Here is a 17221-nt window from a genome sequence, read left to right as displayed (position 1 = left end):
GCACCCATTCACTTCAGTACGTCCATTGGTGATGTAATGCCAAATTTCTCTAAATCTGTTCAGATTAAGAAACAAACTCACCATCTTGGATTTCCTAAGGGTGGGTAAATTTACACACTTTCATTTTTGGATGAACTATTATTAATAACATAATGTTAGCTACAGTATCTGCTTCATTGTTGTGTTTAATTGCAGCATGAACGCCGATCACAACACAAGCTCCTCTGTTTTCGTTGGTATAAAAGCCCCACTTTTTGACTTTAATTTAACCTGACGTCAGGAGCTTCTTACACAACCCTGCTCTCAATCACAATTATTAATGACCAGCAGAGAGTCAGGAGCTGTCAACACGCGTGCCGTTTGGAAATGTGCATGCATTACAGCGTTAAAACTTCCCCGGAATCACTACCTCTGAGTCTTTCCAAATCGAGTAATGGGGGAAACTGAATAATTCAAAGAAATGCAGGGATTTCTAAATCTGAAACATATTTAAGTCATGCACAAAAGCTGAACCAACCAACCAACCTGTTTAAATCTCACAGCTGTCTGAGTTGGTTTTTAAAAATGCCAGCCGTCATTATCCTTTTAATCATGGTTCCTGACGATCAGAACAGCACGGGCTGTGGTGATAGACTATGCGAACCCAAGATTCGCTCTCACCTTTCATTTTCACCTTCTCGCGTCACTTAATTCACAGCCTCCTCTCACACCAAGTTACAAAAACAAGACAGGTATCTCTCAATTGCGAACATACACACACCAAAACGCTTGATCAGAAGGAGCAGCCAAAAAAAGGAAATCACCCAAAAGCATCCTAGACAGCTCATTATAGAGTCTGAGAAGTTCTTCAGGAAAAACAAAACTAGTTAAAGCATGCACACTTTTAAGGTAATAGTGAAATAAACAAACAAACAAACAAACACTGAGGTTAGAACACCCTTAGCCTTTTTTAATAAGGTTCATTTCTTTATTTTATTTATTATTTTTTTTGTGCATGTGGCTCAGTTATTGTTGTAATTATTGGGTCAAGTAACCAACAGTGCTGTAGAAAAATCATGAAAATGTACTGTATATATGGCTGGAAAAAAAAAAACTAAAATAATAAGCACACCCCAACTCTATTCAAAGCCACAGGCAAAAGCACATTGCCTCACAATGACATCCCAGCAGATGTGAAGCAAAACAAGCCTATGATGAATGAAAATGATACACCAATCGGTTTTGCCTATGTTGCTCCATACAGTAATAAGAGTGGGTTTTATTATTAATGTGTATCTAAAACATACTAAAAAGAATACGTTTGTGGACTTTGACTCAATCCATGTAGGGAAACGTGGATCTGTCTTTCTAAATCACACAAAAAGACACATCCCAAAACAGATGGAGCGCATCATTGCTCAGTTACGTATGCCAAGCACCTGTACAGTTAACTCATTTCCATTGACTGCACGATTCTCAAATGAGAAGTTCTCCAAACCTCTAAATATGTGTGAACTACATTCAGTTTGCAATTAAAAAAAATTGCAATTTAGTTTGTAATTGTACTCAGCCTCAGGTTACGCAAGATGCACATGAATTTGAGTTTTCACCTGAGAAGATGTGGAGAAATTTAGGAGAAAAAAAAAGAAAAAAAGTTCCATTTTCACCAACAAAAATGAGTGTGACCACCCTTTGCATTTAAAACAGCTTTTGTCCTCGTTACACTTGCACACAGTTTTTCAAGTAGCTTTGCAGGTATATGTTTCTTTAAATGTCTTGAAGACGTTACCGCAGGGTTTTTTTTTGTGTAATTCCAGACAGACAGGATAATGGTGCAATCAGATGTCTGTGTGGATCTCACTGGATTATTACAATTAATGGCAAGAGGATATCTGGATATGACAACTGATGTTTCCTATCTGTCACATACAGCAAAAAAGAGAAATAAAACGCTTTTTTGAAAAACCTTTTTTGTTGTTGCTGTTGGTGATAAAAACGGCCTAAGACTATTTAGATCTATTCATGTGTGTATATATCATTTTTTTATAATGATTTGAATTTTTTTAAGTATTTAAGGGACCAATGGTACATTTTCTTTTAAAGGGAGAGTTCAAGCAAAGTATCAATACTGTCATCATTTGTTCATTCTAAATATTTTTTTTTTTCCATTCAGCAAAAAATCATGCATTTTGGCATTTTGATTGTATGGAAAAGAGCAGCTTGGATCTCCTTTTGCGTTTGATGGTAGAAAGTCGATCATACAAGTAGGGAACGACGAACAGTTTATATCTATCTCTTTTAAACAGCACACAGATGTGACATGACATGTTCCTCTCCTCTGTCCCCCTGCGAGTATGACGCAAGTAAGGATTTTTGGTCATTATCTGACCGATGAACACGCATTTTGGACATGTTTTACCTCAACATCCATTCCCCGCTAATTTTCTCCTCCAAAGAGACAGATCCACCTGAGCCTGGTAATGGTAGATTGTGGGTCTAAAATAGTTCATAATTTGAATTTTTTATTTCCCACAGAGCCAAACAATTTTCTCTGTCTTCCTCCGCTCACTGCTGGATGTAATAAGATGCTGGCATAGCATGTTGGCATGAGCTCCTCATTTCCTTATTTTAAAGTATGCGAACAATGGCACATCGAGTTATTCAGCTGCACTCTTATTATTAACAACGCCACACATACAGAAGAGCGTGAATGTAAAACTCAAGCACCCCACCATTAAGTTCATTATGGACGTCAACATAGTTTAAATTCAAGCAGGTACACTTACATCCACTGTCCTCGGTTCTTCTAAAACACTACAGGAGAAAGCTGGCCCTCCCCAGGGGACTGATGCCAGGCACGGCATGCATAAGTAATGACCTGTTTTCTGAATCTCCACACAGAACAATTACTCTCTCCAGGAGAGTTCTGTGTCATTAAAATTGAAATGTGTTTATTTTGAAATGCATTCAAATTCATCTTCCCTCTTGCCACTTAAACTGTCAGGTATAATTTTATGGGCACTGCAGTGCGAAAAGGTGAAAAAATACCCACATTGCTCATGGTTAAATAACGATACAGAGAGGCACCTCAATAATGAATGTTTATTCATTAACACTTTATTCAAAAAAAAAAAAAAAAAAATCTCTGAGTTTTACATTCAGATCCACCAAATTAATTCCGCGAATTGTCATGTGTCTTAATGAGCCTCGCGATAAATCATTCAAAACAGTCAGCGGTGACCCTGGTGTGAATTAATAACAGACTGGAACCTGCAGTGATCCCCGACATGTGTTTGTGTAAGCAAACTAATGCATAATTTAACTGTTTTTACAGTCATGATTTGAAGCTGAGCCCCCTACTTCCCCAAACCCTGGGAAAAAAAAAGGAATCAAAATTTTAATAAACTCTAATATGATAATGACCTACAACTCAGGAACACATGGGCTCCAGCATAGTCTGGTTCTCCATCTGTCTTTCTCACATATCCAGATAAACACACACACTCTCACACTCCTCTGTTCTATTTCCATATCAAACAGGGCTTGTTTTGCTCCAAACTTCCATGTTTACTTGCCTCCACTTGCAGGTGGTGTGTCAAGTCAGTCAGATGAAAATGAAGAGACAGGCAGTGAGTTTGTGTGCGTGTGTGTGTGTGTGTGTGTGTGTGCGCGAGTGTTGGAAGCTTTATCTTAATATTTGTCTAAATCAGAACCCTAGAAGAAGTTTTGCTGTGCAAAAACAACATTAGAGTTAACTTGGTTACAATCTGGGAAACAAAAGATTTTCGTATTGTGATGCAACAAAACATACCTGTGATTTACTAAGATATTTAAAATCATAGTACTCTCAAAACTACAATTTATTACTCTTGTGTCCTTCAACACCTGTATGACTTTTTTTTCCCTCTGTGAAGCACAAAAGATGATATTTTGTAAAACATATTGTATTGCTATTTAAAAATTTGGGGTAAGTAGCAGTGTTTTTGAAAAAAAGTTGCATGCTCACCCAAAAATACAACTGTGTAATTGTGAAATATTATTACAATTTATAATAACCGTTTTCTATCTGGATATGAATAAAAGTGCAATTTATTCCTGTGAGTTTTTTTAGCATCATTACTCTAGTCACATGATCACTATATTACGCTGACTTGCTACTCAAACATTTATTATTATTATTTTCAATGTTAAAAACAGTTGCTGTTTAATATTTTAGGTAGAAGATTTTTTACAATTCTGAACAAATAAGGTTACAAAACAGCATTTATTTGAACTAGAAATATTTTATGAAGCCAATGCCTTTCGTTTTAACTCTTTTCACAGTCTTAGTTCACAGGTCGCATGTTTCTGCTCGAGTGTGCATTTTTGTTGACATTTGCAGGTCTGATTTTAAAATATGCTCGTGTGAAATTATGAGTTGTCATCACATGTCCACAGAAGTGTTGCTTTACCGTGTGACCTAAGCGGGGAAGAAGAGCGAAGAAGCACTTGAGATGATATTCCGTGTGCCACATAGAGTTAGCAATGAATAAATAGATGAAAACTGATGCATTTAAAGTCTAAACAAGCATCGCTGCTGGGACAATCAGCCCAAAACATCTGCCGATAAAGCTCTGACACGCGTGTGGTCTCTGTCAGACCGCTGACTATAGTACTAAGACGGGACTCTCTCCACAGACCAGGCCTTACAACTCACCTTGGTAGTTTTGATTTTGTTCCCAGAGCTGCAGGACCAGCCGGTGAGGTCAGGCAACACTTTACACTCTTCACCATTTAGACACGGCTCCATTTGACACCACCACTTCATCCGGACGATAGATGCTGAAAGGGAACGAAAAAGAAAAGTGAAAGACAGGAACAAGGTCCATGAAGAAATTATACACACGCATATAAATATGTACCTTCAAACGACTGTTCACATGAATCGCATAAAAAGAATAGTTTTGTTTACATAATATATGCGTGTATTGTGTATATTATGTAAATACACATACAGCATACATGTTGAAAATATTTACATATATTAATTGATATGATATATAATTTTATATATATATATATATATATATATATATATATATATATATATATATAATATACACATATTAAGTATAACAAAAACTTATTTTGCATGAGATTCATCATGAATAATCATTTGACAGCACATATTTATACAAGCATTTTCATTTAAATGCGATTAATTATATATCAATTAGAAAAATGAAATGAAAAAAATTACATAAATATTATGTAAAAACATTAATATAGTCAAATATTATTCTTTATTTAAAGAGAGAGAGACATAAAACTAGCATGCTGCTTGCCAGAGACAACTGTCCAGAATTTAGCAGTCATTATAAGTTATAAGCCTATATAGGTTTTCCACAAAAGACCAATCAGAAATCTAGTATTCCGGAGATCAGTGTGCAAAGAAGTATTGAATTGAAAACACTGTGTTCTGTTAAATTTTCGCAAGTTTTCACCTGCTCAGAGGAATACAAAAAAAGGCCGTATCATCACGCCCACATGAACTCACTGCCCACCTCTCAGATGCACACAAACCCACACTCAAGCCCACACAGAAAGAAGAACATAAATGCTAAATTACACAAAAATACACGAGCCACGGCTGATTAATGATCTGCGCTAACAAAACCACATGACAGAACAGCGTATGCCGGGTTCTGGACGCGCTCACGCCATGGGTCCCTTAACCTGGAAGACCTGCGCTGGTCATTCAGCTTCATCATAAGGACAGCGCTGGTCTGAAAAGTCACGCTAGTCTTTTCAGAAGGATATTCAGGGACAGATCCACACAGTCAGCAGCTTCTATTGTAAAAAAAAAAGGTAATATCCTGCTTAACACAATGCATGTGCACCCCGGGCACAAGAATATAGTAATGCTATAGAAGATATGAGAAAATGTATGAAAGTGAGTGGACGTGGTATTACATCGGGATTTTTCTTTCAAAACTTTTTTCTTGACATTTTATCTAAGAATGAATTATAAAGACTTCGAATCGAATTCTACGTGATCATTTTCCCAATCTAAATCCAGGTACTAGAGTATCGTGAGTGCAAAAAGCCAGTATATTGGGTATATTATTAATGACGAATATCATTTATATGAATGAATTTTATTAATAAAAATATCATAATTACTTATCTGCCAATTTTGAACCTTTACATATATGCCGATATTCAATTGTAAAAGCTCATCATCTAATAGCTACTTCAAGTTAATATTTAAAAATAGTAATAATTTAACAACATCGTTAAAAGTAAATTTAAATATCAATTTTCATACTTGACATTATAATGCTGTGATGACTAAACAGATTTATAATTTTCATTTATTTAGGCAAAATACTACAGAATTTTAATATTGACATTTTATTGGTTTGTTAACAATAATTTATTGTAACAGAATATAGATACCTCCAACAAACAAAAAAAAACACAGTTTGTTGCAGTAAATCTCCAAAAATGTCTGCTGATTGAAAAGTCAGCAAACTGGCAGAGCAGGATTAGATTCACACCTCGAAGCCTGGGCTAAATTTAAGTGGAGTGACAGCTCGAGAAAGCCACTGTTTTATGTTGCTGGAGTTTTAAAATCAAATAAAGCCCTGAAGTCCAACCTGTTTCTGAAACTGAAATAGAGCCATCAAATGCAGCCAGGGTTATTAATATAAACAAAACCTGGACCTGAAACTTTCATTTATATTAATTAATTCAGATAAATTGCTTTTTTAAAAAAGAGTTCTAAAAGCTTTATGGATCGATTTATTGAAGTAAAATGTTAAATGCTACCAAAAAGGTAAATAATTTCTAAAATTAAACAAAAACTGCTACAGAATGTTAACGATACTAAAACACCACTGACTGCAGCTGATGCTATCGTACAAGTATTTAAGTGTTTGTTTTGACAGTTATATATCGTATTGATACATATTGGTGTAGAACACAAAAAAATCATATAAAAAGCTGTGACCGAGGACATACCATCTACACATGAAGGTTGGGCATGGGTGGTCCCAGCGACCTGTCCTGGGAGACAGGAGCACTTGACCGTCTGAGACCTCTCCTCTATTTTATTCTTATTACAGCATCGATGAGCTGCCACCACCTCACAGGTTCCCGGCTTAACTTCAGACCGACCTTAGATTGACAGAAAGACAATCATATTGTGTGCATCCTGAAATACAAAATCGTGAAAAAGGTAAGGCAGTATTATTTCTAGCATTCTGGCGCCCTCGTGTGGACACGCACAGCACTACAACTCGCCTACACTGAGCTCTGACATCCAGTAATTAACAAAAAGACATGCAAAATTAACTAAATGTTTGCTAGTGTCTGAGCTTTGGTTCATTTGTCACAGAGCGATGGAATATATGAAGAGTTCCTTTGCAAAAACACATAACTCATGATTCTCATACTCGTGTTTATTCATTGTGTGTGCCAGTTAATCTCAAACTGCAGTTGGGTTATTTTGATTAGGTTAATACCTCACGGCCAATTGACTGAACGAGCTGTTATGGGTGGCAAATGGATCTTTAGCTGTCATTAGCAGCGGTCTGACTGTGCTCCCAGAGGGGCCGTATACCTGTGTGTCCAGTGTGTTTAATTAGACCTGAGGGGAAAGACAAAAGGGGGAGAGATGCTGCAGTGGCTTAGCTCACCGGTTTGGCCTCGAGAGCTTTGGTTGCTGCTGGACACTGACTGAGAGCACAGGAGCCACACACACACAAGCAGAAGAGCCCCTGCTTTCCGCTTTACTTTATTCCTGCAGACAAGCTCCACACACGTTTCTCTTTCGCAAGACATGCTTGCATTTTCCTGCAAGAAAAAAGAAGCAGTGCATTCGGTCTGGATCACTATTTTACAACTTTTTTTTTAGCAACGCATGCATCTCATCTTATTACAAAAGCCTAGTTCTGTAGCAATTTTTTTTTTTATTAACCACAGTAATTGCTCGGCCTCGAACTGGTTTATCTTAAAAGGATAGCTGAATTTAGTAGGACTCCTCACTTAATGTTCTGTCCTCTGCGAGCCATCAAACGCAAAAGAATGTCTGAGGTTCAACTGCGTCATCCTTGGTTTCATCTTTATCATATGCGATGCCTAGAAAGAAACAAAAATGAGGGGGAAATAAAATACTGTTGGCGACTGGTGTCAGTACTACGGTCAAGTCCCCAGAGTTGATCTGATCTGCCACCCTGCGGTGACTAGTGAGCTCAGAGGTCACTGCTCTCATCTCAGACTGTCTTTAAACACAAGCTTTTGTATAGTACCTGACCCGACTGATCCCCCCGCTTTTCCAGCTCGCCCAGGAAAGATGATAACAGAAATTCTGTCAGCATAACATAGCTAATGTTCAAGATGTCCACGCATTAACTAACTTCCAAAGATCTGTCAAGCCTGTTTAGATCCAGCTGCTCACCAGCTCATCATGACTACGTCCAACTAACAGGAGGTGAAACTAACATGTAAACAAAAACATACACATAGAAAACAGATACTTAACGATAGACTAATCGGGTTTAGTTTTAAATTCTCCCTTTCCACCCTAAATATTAAATAATATCAAGTAATAAGCTTACAATCTATTTTTGATAAGTTAGCCTGTTGCAAATTTCAGGTTAAAAGGAGAAACGAATACAAACAAATACAGGAAACAACGTATAAAATCTGCTGCTCAAATCATACTAATGCACACACAGGACCTGACTCCTAAAAGAATAAAACTGTGATAAAATGCGACAGCATTAGTCGATTCGTGTCAATCCTCACTGGTTTTTATATGACTATATAAAAATAATTAAAATAGATAACGCATGCTCTAACGCGATACCTGCCCGCAGTTTTTAATCGTTGGTAACTAATCTTTGCAAGTTCTTGTCATGCGCACAAAAAAAATATGAGCATGCTTTTGTAAACTAAGAGAAAATAGAGTGGATTCAAGCCGCTCCTTTGTAAAAGTCAAGTTTAGAATCGTCTTACCTGTGTTTCTTGAGGAAAACGCGCGCCTCCTCTTCATGCAAGTTCTACTTCAGCACTGGTTGACTGGAAAACGCTTCCTGCATGCGTCAGTATTAAACTTAATCAAGAGACCATCTGTTCATTCAGATCTTCTCTATTACTACTCTAAAGGCGATTATTTGTGTTAGTGAAGCGGGAGACACGGATATAGCACGAGCTCATGACAGGAAGAAACTATCGTGTTCATTCTAGAGCGCCGTATTAACGTTTCCATATAGGGTGCGATTTACCTGGAGTCCGGTTAAAAGGGCGTTTTAGATATTCAAAACTGTGGATAAAATTGTGATTATGAAAAAAAAATATCTGTTTATTTTTAAGTACGTGTAAATAAATGTTTAAGTACAGAATATCTGCTAAATTTAACCTATTATACATTTAAATAAAAATTAAAGACTGTTCAGAATTAAGAAAGAGCCACTAAATGGTTGAATTTTTATTTGTCAGGAACATCAGCATCTGTCACGTCTGTGTCTTCATAATCAGAGCTTCTTCTCTCACCATTTCCTAGTGTCCTTCACATGCCTCGCTGTGTTTCAGTGACCCTCACTGGACTCAATGTCTTTGCAGTGAGTGATGATCCTCACCGGCCCCAGAGTTTTGCAGTTACCCTCATTTCGCCCCAGTGTCTTCTGGTGGCCCTCACTGACCTTACTGTCTTACGGTGACCCTCATTGTCTCCAGTGTCTTCAGGTGGCCCTAACTGGCCCCAGTGTCTTGCACTGTCCCTCACTGGCCCAAGTGTTATTCTTCCTCAGGCTGATTGTTGTTTCCTTCTGTACATCCTTCAGTTTCCTTCAGTAGAAAAAATTATTTGCATCTTTAACTTGCACAGCATAGCATGCATGAGAAGGGTTATTTGTAGCAGGTGTACATTTCAATACCTAAGAATGCATAACCAGGAAACATTTATTATAGCGTTACATGTGCACCAAGACAAATTTACAATTTGTTATTGAACAGTAAAGCAAATATGTTGATACATTTTTAAATGTTCTAAACCATTTTGAAGCTCTTTATTGGACAGTCAGTGTTACAGTAAACTGCTGTGTGCATATCGCATACTTACAACTCCCATTTCCATGAAAGCATAGTTTTTTTGTTCTTTCATCCCTGTGGAGAGCCGTCAACCAAGCCGAGGAGACTCCGAAGCCATGTGTCAAAAACAGAAATGGTTCAAACACGGGAGTCAGTACAGAGTCAAAACAGAGGGGAGAAAGCCAGAAGGGAGTCAAAAACAAAATTCCAACAAATCGCCAAAATTCCCAGAGAATTCTAGTAAAGAACTCCTCGTCATGATGTAGAATGTTCTTAATACAGTTCAGATGAGTTTGACTAAGTTACATTACTAAATGTGCAGATATTAACATTTAAAACAGGAATTAGAATAAAATTAAGCACATTTTATTGTACTGCGATGCAAATAAAGTGTTTTCAGAGTGAATACAGCTACATATTGAAGTTTCCTCATGTGTTCAGACTGAAAAAAAAACTAATTAGAACATTTAAATTAGAAAAAAAAATTATTTGCCCATAAATGTTAAATAACAGCAAAGAATTTATTATAGCTCAAATTAATTTACAATCCTCTGCGTAAACAATATGTACAAACATTAACTTAAACATTTTACAAGAGAAATAAAATTAAAATGGTAACACTTTACACTAAGGTTCTATTTGTTATCATCGGTTAACTATAGTTTTCAAACTAACAACAATAAAACACTAGCCCCTGGTTTCACAGACAAGGCTTAAGCCTAGTTACTAGACTAAATGTAAATCTGAGCTGTTTCATGCACTGACTGATCTTACAACATGTCAGTGCCTTTGTTTTGCCTTACGATGCACACCATGTTTCATGTTTATGAAAATTACTTAAATATCCTAATTAAACTATGGCCTAATCCTGGTTTAGGCTAAGCCCCATCCAAGAAACCGACTAAACGCTTTATTTTTTAGCATTATTAAAATCAAGCTGTCTGCTAATATCAACATTAGCTAAACTAACACAAAATAACAATGAATAGCTTTCAGTATTTTTATTAACTAAGGTCAATAAATACCGTAATGAATATGTGGCTCATTTATAGTAAAAGCATCAGCTGATGTTAAACTAACGAGACCTTACTGTAAAGTGCTACATAATAAAAAATGCAACACAGGATTACCAGAGACCTGTACTACAAAACTATTTAAAGGCTTTTAATACAGGATTGTTTTTTCATTGTTCATTATACATAAAAAACACACAAAGAACACTTATACAGCATAAGAGATCATTATGAACATAGAGTTAAAGATACAGGATGAGGGACTTCACTGCATGTCCGAAACATGCTGATTGGTCAAATACATGTTTGTTACCTGTGACTGGGATTAACTTGTACTAGACTAAGTTAGTTGTGCAGTGTTTGCTACTATTCCACCGTTACTATTCCTAATCCACCTTTGTAGTCCTTAATTCTAACTAGTTTAATTTGCTTTGTGGTACAGGTCTCATCATCCTTGCATAATAATCCTAAAATTGCCTGGACTGTTGGTTGTTAAAACGACAACATCCCTAATAAATTATGCGTTACAAATTAATAAGAAAGCAATACACGATGAAAGGAAATACAGACAAAATGCGGAGTTGTTTGAAATATGCTGCAAATAAGCTGTTGCAGGTGAATTTGAGGAACCCCTTCCATGAAATTAATTTTGCACTTGTTTAATGCTGCATGTTTCTGACGTGAAGTTGAGCTTGAAGAGGACAGTCTGAGGTGTGGTGACATCAGCAACAGCTAACTCCTGTCCATCAGCCAATCCCAGCTCTTCAACACACAAACAAATCATAACATTTAAAAATCAAGTTTATAAAGACGATAATGCTGTCAATTGAATTGATAATGCTGGAATCTTGGACATTTCTCACAGTTGAAACCAATTCACCTTTCAAAGTTTTGCAGAGATTGGGTCTTGTTCTTTCTTCAATTGAGGCGATGGTCTGAAGGAAACAAATAAAAATGTATAGTTAAGCAACACAATAAACATCAGAATCTAATCATACTGACACGGTCTTACCTGCAGGTAGAGTGTTTTATTTTTGCCTTCAAGTGTTGCAGTGATAGCTGGGGACTTCATTTGACTAAAAACAGTTCATTACCAGCAGATTAGTATTTATATCATTTGCATCAAGAGAGTGTTACCGGAAACTGTACACTTACAGAGAAGCATTCTCAGTCAGATACTCCAGCACCTCTTGCAGTTTAGCAGACGGTGGGAACTGTAGTTTTTGAGGAACCTGGCTACATGCTGTACAGTTGTCCTGTCAATCATATCAGGAAATACCACAACAGCTGGGATCATTTCATATCTTTCATTACTTTACGTAAGCTGAATCTTTGTAAAGAGACCTTAAATGAAAGTTTGCAACTTGTGTAACCGAGAGAAGACTGAAAAGGTCATCTTTACCTTTCGCTCTGCTTCAAAAGAATATGTATACAATCCATCCACATCATTAAAAACCAGATAGTTATTCAATGGGATATATGCGCTAAAAGAAAACAGACACAAAACAAATTAAGGTCTGAATTAGGTGACCTGTACGTTTAAAAAAAATTAATTTAGGCTTGGTTCGTAATATCTAAACACTTTTTTTTTTTTACTGGCCAAGAAATAAACTTGAAGTGTCAAAATGTTAAAGATAGAATCAAAACATATAGATGATTCACCTTGTAGCAATTTTAAAAACTTCTGTGGCACAAGCAGCTGAAAATGGGGGGGGGGAAAGGATTAAAACTACATAAATGAACAATTAAAATTAAACTAATGTAGAAAAATAGCCGTTTGCTCTCAGGTTGGATTCATACCAGCGATGACTGCATTTGTGGATGCAACAGCAGGGATGATTCGCTTAACCACACCTGAATGAAAAGCATGAACATCTTAGAATCACTGTCCATAAGAAAGCACTCTTGAAGTTTCTCAGATGCGTCGGCCCAGCCCGCTTTACCTTGAGTGAGTCTGTAGGTGACACCGGTGATATTAAATTCAGCGGCTCTCTTTAAAGACTCCTGGAAGACCCACTGAACGTGCTCTGGGTTATCACCATCCAGACCAACAGCATCTGCAGACACAAAACAGACATTTCAACGCATCATAATATAAGGAGTAATATTAAAAAAACAAAAAAAAAACACACACACACATGGTAACTGTCTGCTGTGTGTCAGCGGCAGTGTGAATGCAGATTTGAATGTTCAGGTAAGCCTTTTTAAAAGGTTTATTAGACCGCTCTAGTGCAACTATATCAGTATTTATCAAAGCATGCACACTTTTGGACTAAAAGCTCTAATATTAGGATGCTGTTCAGTGTAGCATGCTTTTATTCTATTTAAAGTTCGTTTAGATCAACACGTTTTCATTTATTTAACTTTCACGTCCACCCAACCCGTTTATATTAAGAAGATGGAAGTACCATGAGTATGGTCCCTTTTTTTAAGAAATCACGTGGTGGGAGTAAAAAGGTAAGGAGGCCGAGGCGGACTGCCGTCTCTTTTTAAGGATAGGTCTTATGCATTTGTCAATCATCCCACTTGCTAGATGGGGAATGAACCCAGCACTCTGATTGGTCGAACTCCTCTTTCATTGCTGTTGCTTGATTTAAGTACTGTGCGTGAGCAACTGCACCGGGAGAGTCAGAGCTAGCGGGGCTAATCCATAGCTTTTTTTTACGTTTTTTCCATATGATCCTGTTCTGTACGCAGGAGCTGATGGCAGAGGGCAGTGGGTATTTGTGGTAGTCACTCTGGATATTGTGACAGACTGTATATAGCTTACACACCTCCAAAAGGTTTGTCTTTGGGCCACTGCAGCACTCTCACATACTCTATGCAGTGCTCTGGTAGCCGTGGCATTGAAGCAATAGTGCACATTGGGAAAGTGATCTGAAGAGAACACAGACAAAAGCAGAAAGTCACTTCATCTCAGCAATACGAGTGATATGCAATTGTGTGGTCACAGCAAGCCCTTCGTTTACGGTAATGAACGGCATTAACAGCATACGAGGGTGAGACTACAGTACTTGTGGTGGGTAAAGCTCCAGTGTGCAGTCTACACAGGCTGTCATTCCTGGCAGGATGACTCTGGCATTCCCTTTAAAGCCCTCTGTCCCTCCATCGATCAGAGGAACGATAGAACTGGGATCCAAAACTCCATCTTCATAAGAGAGCAGGGACAACTGCAGAGAAACCACACCAGCTACAGTTACATAAAAACAGGTCCGTCAGCGCTTATACAGGAGCTGCTGTGACAGACATTATATGACGGTTACTACAATACTGCATTTTCTTTTCACAACCACAGACTAATTAGCTATGAGCGTTGCCTTAAGTAAAAGAAAATGCACAAAGAAAAAAAGAATTTGCAATGAAATTTCATTGGAAAAAGACAAATTACTAAGTTTAGGTTACTTTACAACTGCAAAACTATCTTACAGATAATTTTAGTAATGTTACAAGTGCTTTTACAGCATTATGCAAAAGCCTTTGGGTTTAGAGCTGCTGGCTGCACATAATTCATCTTATTACAAAGGTTTAAGTACTTAAGATATTTTAATTGAATTTATTTTAAGTAAATAAAACAAAAAATTCAGGGTAAAAATGAAAAATAATACTTTTGTAAATACGAATGTCATGGAAATAACACGACTTTGTGAATTCTTTGCCAAACTACTTTGTGAAAAGTAGTTTTAAAGTGCTGGTAGTTTCAACGTATTATTTAAAAAAAAACTTTACAAATCAGTTTTCAAAGTTAAATGCATTTTGATGTATCAGAACTGACCAGCATCCCATTGATCCAGCGCCTGGCAATGATTGAGTCCAGCCCACAAACAATAATATGAAACTCTACAGGGCAAAGAAGAAATATTCATAGATCAGATCAGAGACTCTTTAAACACTTCACAGAATGGTTTGAGATATAATAAAAATAATCTGTACTCACGTCTATAAAACAACGCATCAAAATCCTGAATTTTTTTAAAATGTCTGAAATCAAATTAAGCAAAAAGTGATTTGTTTCATTGGCTGAAATGTTAAGTATTTGTTTTCAGCACAAATCAGAAAGCCTCAGCATTGCTTAAAGGATACGGTACAACATTACAACCAGGAACACGCTGGTTTATAAACTCAGCTGCCACATCTGCTTTAGGTCGTCCAACATCTTTGGACCTTAAAGAAGTCAGGCATAAACAAAATGAAATAATGTAGATGGCACAAAATGTGGATATTCGTATTAAAATGCACATATTTGTACCTAAAGAGGAACTGTCTGTTGAGGTTGGAGACATCAATGATGTCCATATCCACAACATGAATATGCCGAAAACCTGACAGCGCCTTAAAAAAAAAATATCATCAACAAATTTTAAAAAAATCAGGGACTGGATTAAAAAAAATATAGAGACCAGGTTACCAGGTTTTTCAGTAGTTCACAGCCAAGACCCCCAGCTCCAATGACCAGGATTTTGCATGTTTCCAACAGAAACTGTAACGTCTTTGAGGAAACATGTACAAATATAAAGACTTAATAAAACTAATTAAATAACACTAAAAAGTAAGCAAAATTGTCCAGTTTCGTCTCACCTCCTCACTAGGTTCAAAGTCCGGGTGCGTGAAGGGGCCAGTTCTCTCCAGGAACTTCTGCACATGACTCCAGCGGCCATCCCAGTCAGCTACACTGCAACCTTCAACTGCCATGCTAGCAGACAACAGAATGAAAAGACACCAAAACATACTTAAGATGCACGTAACAAGCACCAGAACTTAAAACAGTAGTATTACCTGCGCTGAACAACGCGTCGTTTTAATTGTAAAGCAGGTGTTTCAAAATGCAGAGGTTTCTGAACACTGCTATTTATGTCCTGTTTATACAGTATTCTTACTCGCACACCACAGTAGATAATAAAAAACTAGTTTACAGGAATGGCACTTGACATGGTTATATTACATACCGAAAATAACGCAAGCAACAATGTTTGAGAAAATCACAGTTAAAGCTAAAGACGATAATAAATAATATTGATAATAATAAACTGATAATGACAGTTCTGTCTGAACACAACCCAGATCTAATTCCGACCATCAGCCTTAATTATAGCCTACAGCTACAGTCATGTTCAATTTCATTAGCTGCCTTGAATGTTATTAACAAGCCTAGCACAGTAACCCTCCTATATCATTTGCGCTACAAATAGCTCTCCCTCCACAAATTAACATCCGATTAATCGCTTAAACTTTCTCCGCTTTGTTTACACGTCAAATAAATGACAGGGTTTTGCAGTCCCTATGCTGAGCAATCCTCAAACCTGCAGCCAGCTCTTAGCATTTCATCACTAACTTCTCAGTCAGCGCCGCTATTCTCCTTCTTTTCTTCTCCCTAGAAAGACGAAATGAGAGAAGGTTAAAACAAGCTGGCACACGACCACATATCCGCGGAATAAAGCAGTAACGAGCTCGTCTGTGCTCGTTGTTCATTCTGCGGCACTCACGGCTCTTCTCCATCCGCCATACTTTCAGCGTCCCATTCCTACCCATCATGCTTTGCGGCGGCGAATCTGTCAGCGTCCAAGTCAAAACGCTTACCTCCTCCATTATTATGACTAACTGTCGCCACTTGGAGGCCAAACGACATTTAATTTGACAGAAATTGTTTTGTTTTTTTTCTTCTTTGCAGATTTGAGCATGTGCTGGAGTCATGAAGTTCATACAGTTGCATATTAAATGTCATTGTTATCTAAATAAATAAAATGTATGCAGAGCACACAACTAAATAGACTAACTAAACAATGACCTTTCTTTATAGTTTTTTGTTTGTTTGTTTGTTCTTACCTTGTCATAGGCCCAGATTTTTCCAAAAACTAGTTAATGAAATGGTTCAACCCGTAAAACTATGATAATCGTAATATGTGAAAATGTTAGCCATTTATATTAGCCGATACTAAAAATGGAAAAATATTTTACTGAAATATTGAACTGACAAATTACAACTAATTTTACAATAGGCTATACGTACTGTTTTTTTATATTTTTGATTGTTATATTTATGATTGTTCGGTCATTTTTGATAGTCTTATGACCAATAAAGTAATTTTTGTTTCAAGCAAAGACCAAAGGGACAAAAGAAGAGATGAATATATAATGCACTCTTATGGTAACAAACATTA

General features: G+C 37.0%; 2 protein-coding genes across 4 annotated transcripts; both read right to left on the bottom strand.

Moving 5' to 3' along the window:
- Nucleotides 1-3992: 3992 nt before the first annotated feature.
- On the bottom strand, nt 3993-7809 carry LOC122329091 (chemokine-like protein TAFA-4). Its single transcript, XM_043225296.1, has 4 exons — nt 7659-7809; nt 6982-7137; nt 4676-4800; nt 3993-4438 (listed from the first exon to the last, which is right to left on the bottom strand). Exons 1-4 carry the CDS (start codon nt 7801-7803, stop codon nt 4427-4429), a joined length of 438 nt encoding a protein of 145 aa, XP_043081231.1. The 5' UTR covers nt 7804-7809; the 3' UTR covers nt 3993-4426.
- A 2746-nt stretch (nt 7810-10555) lies between these two features.
- Nucleotides 10556-16629, bottom strand: LOC122329179 (NEDD8-activating enzyme E1 catalytic subunit-like). 3 transcript variants are annotated; one of them, XM_043225377.1, is made up of 18 exons: nt 16547-16629; nt 16396-16434; nt 15642-15756; nt 15472-15552; nt 15313-15395; nt 15147-15227; nt 15001-15044; nt 14839-14903; nt 14081-14236; nt 13841-13943; nt 13010-13123; nt 12867-12920; nt 12729-12765; nt 12469-12550; nt 12222-12322; nt 12079-12142; nt 11947-12001; nt 10556-11828 (listed from the first exon to the last, which is right to left on the bottom strand). In XM_043225377.1, exons 1-18 carry the CDS (start codon nt 16564-16566, stop codon nt 11710-11712), a joined length of 1413 nt encoding a protein of 470 aa, XP_043081312.1. In that variant the 5' UTR covers nt 16567-16629; the 3' UTR covers nt 10556-11709. The 3 variants fall into 3 exon arrangements, with proteins under 3 accessions (XP_043081312.1, XP_043081313.1, XP_043081311.1); XM_043225378.1 differs by having other exon boundaries at nt 16364-16434; nt 16547-16612; XM_043225376.1 differs by lacking the exon at nt 16547-16629 and having other exon boundaries at nt 16396-16540.
- Between the last annotated feature and the right edge of the window lie 592 nt (nt 16630-17221).

Source organism: Puntigrus tetrazona, chromosome 23 (genome assembly GCF_018831695.1).
Source record: "Puntigrus tetrazona isolate hp1 chromosome 23, ASM1883169v1, whole genome shotgun sequence".
NCBI classification, from domain to species: Eukaryota; Metazoa; Chordata; class Actinopteri; order Cypriniformes; family Cyprinidae; genus Puntigrus; species Puntigrus tetrazona.
The sequence above is the reverse complement of the archived record's forward strand: the minus strand, read 5'-3'. Positions and strand labels throughout refer to the sequence as shown.

What these genes read in the sequence shown, in the direction of transcription:
- LOC122329091 (XM_043225296.1), bottom strand. Translation starts at nt 7,803, where the DNA reads ATGTCTTGCGAAAGAGAAACGTGTGTGGAGCTTGTCTGCAGGAATAAA. An exon ending in AAGCTCTCGAGGCCAAACCG is followed by an intron (nt 7,138 to 7,658) that starts GTGAGCTAAGCC and finishes TGTCAATCTAAG; the next exon opens with GTCGGTCTGAAGTTAAGCCG. An exon ending in CCAACCTTCATGTGTAGATG is followed by an intron (nt 4,801 to 6,981) that starts GTATGTCCTCGG and finishes GTTCCCTTTCAG; the next exon opens with CATCTATCGTCCGGATGAAG.
- LOC122329179 (XM_043225376.1), bottom strand. Translation starts at nt 16,532, where the DNA reads ATGAACAACGAGCACAGACGAGCTCGTTACTGCTTTATTCCGCGGATA. An exon ending in TGATGCGTTGTTTTATAGAC is followed by an intron (nt 14,904 to 15,000) that starts GTGAGTACAGAT and finishes TTTGCCCTGTAG; the next exon opens with AGTTTCATATTATTGTTTGT. An exon ending in CACAAATGCAGTCATCGCTG is followed by an intron (nt 12,766 to 12,866) that starts GTATGAATCCAA and finishes CCCCATTTTCAG; the next exon opens with CTGCTTGTGCCACAGAAGTT.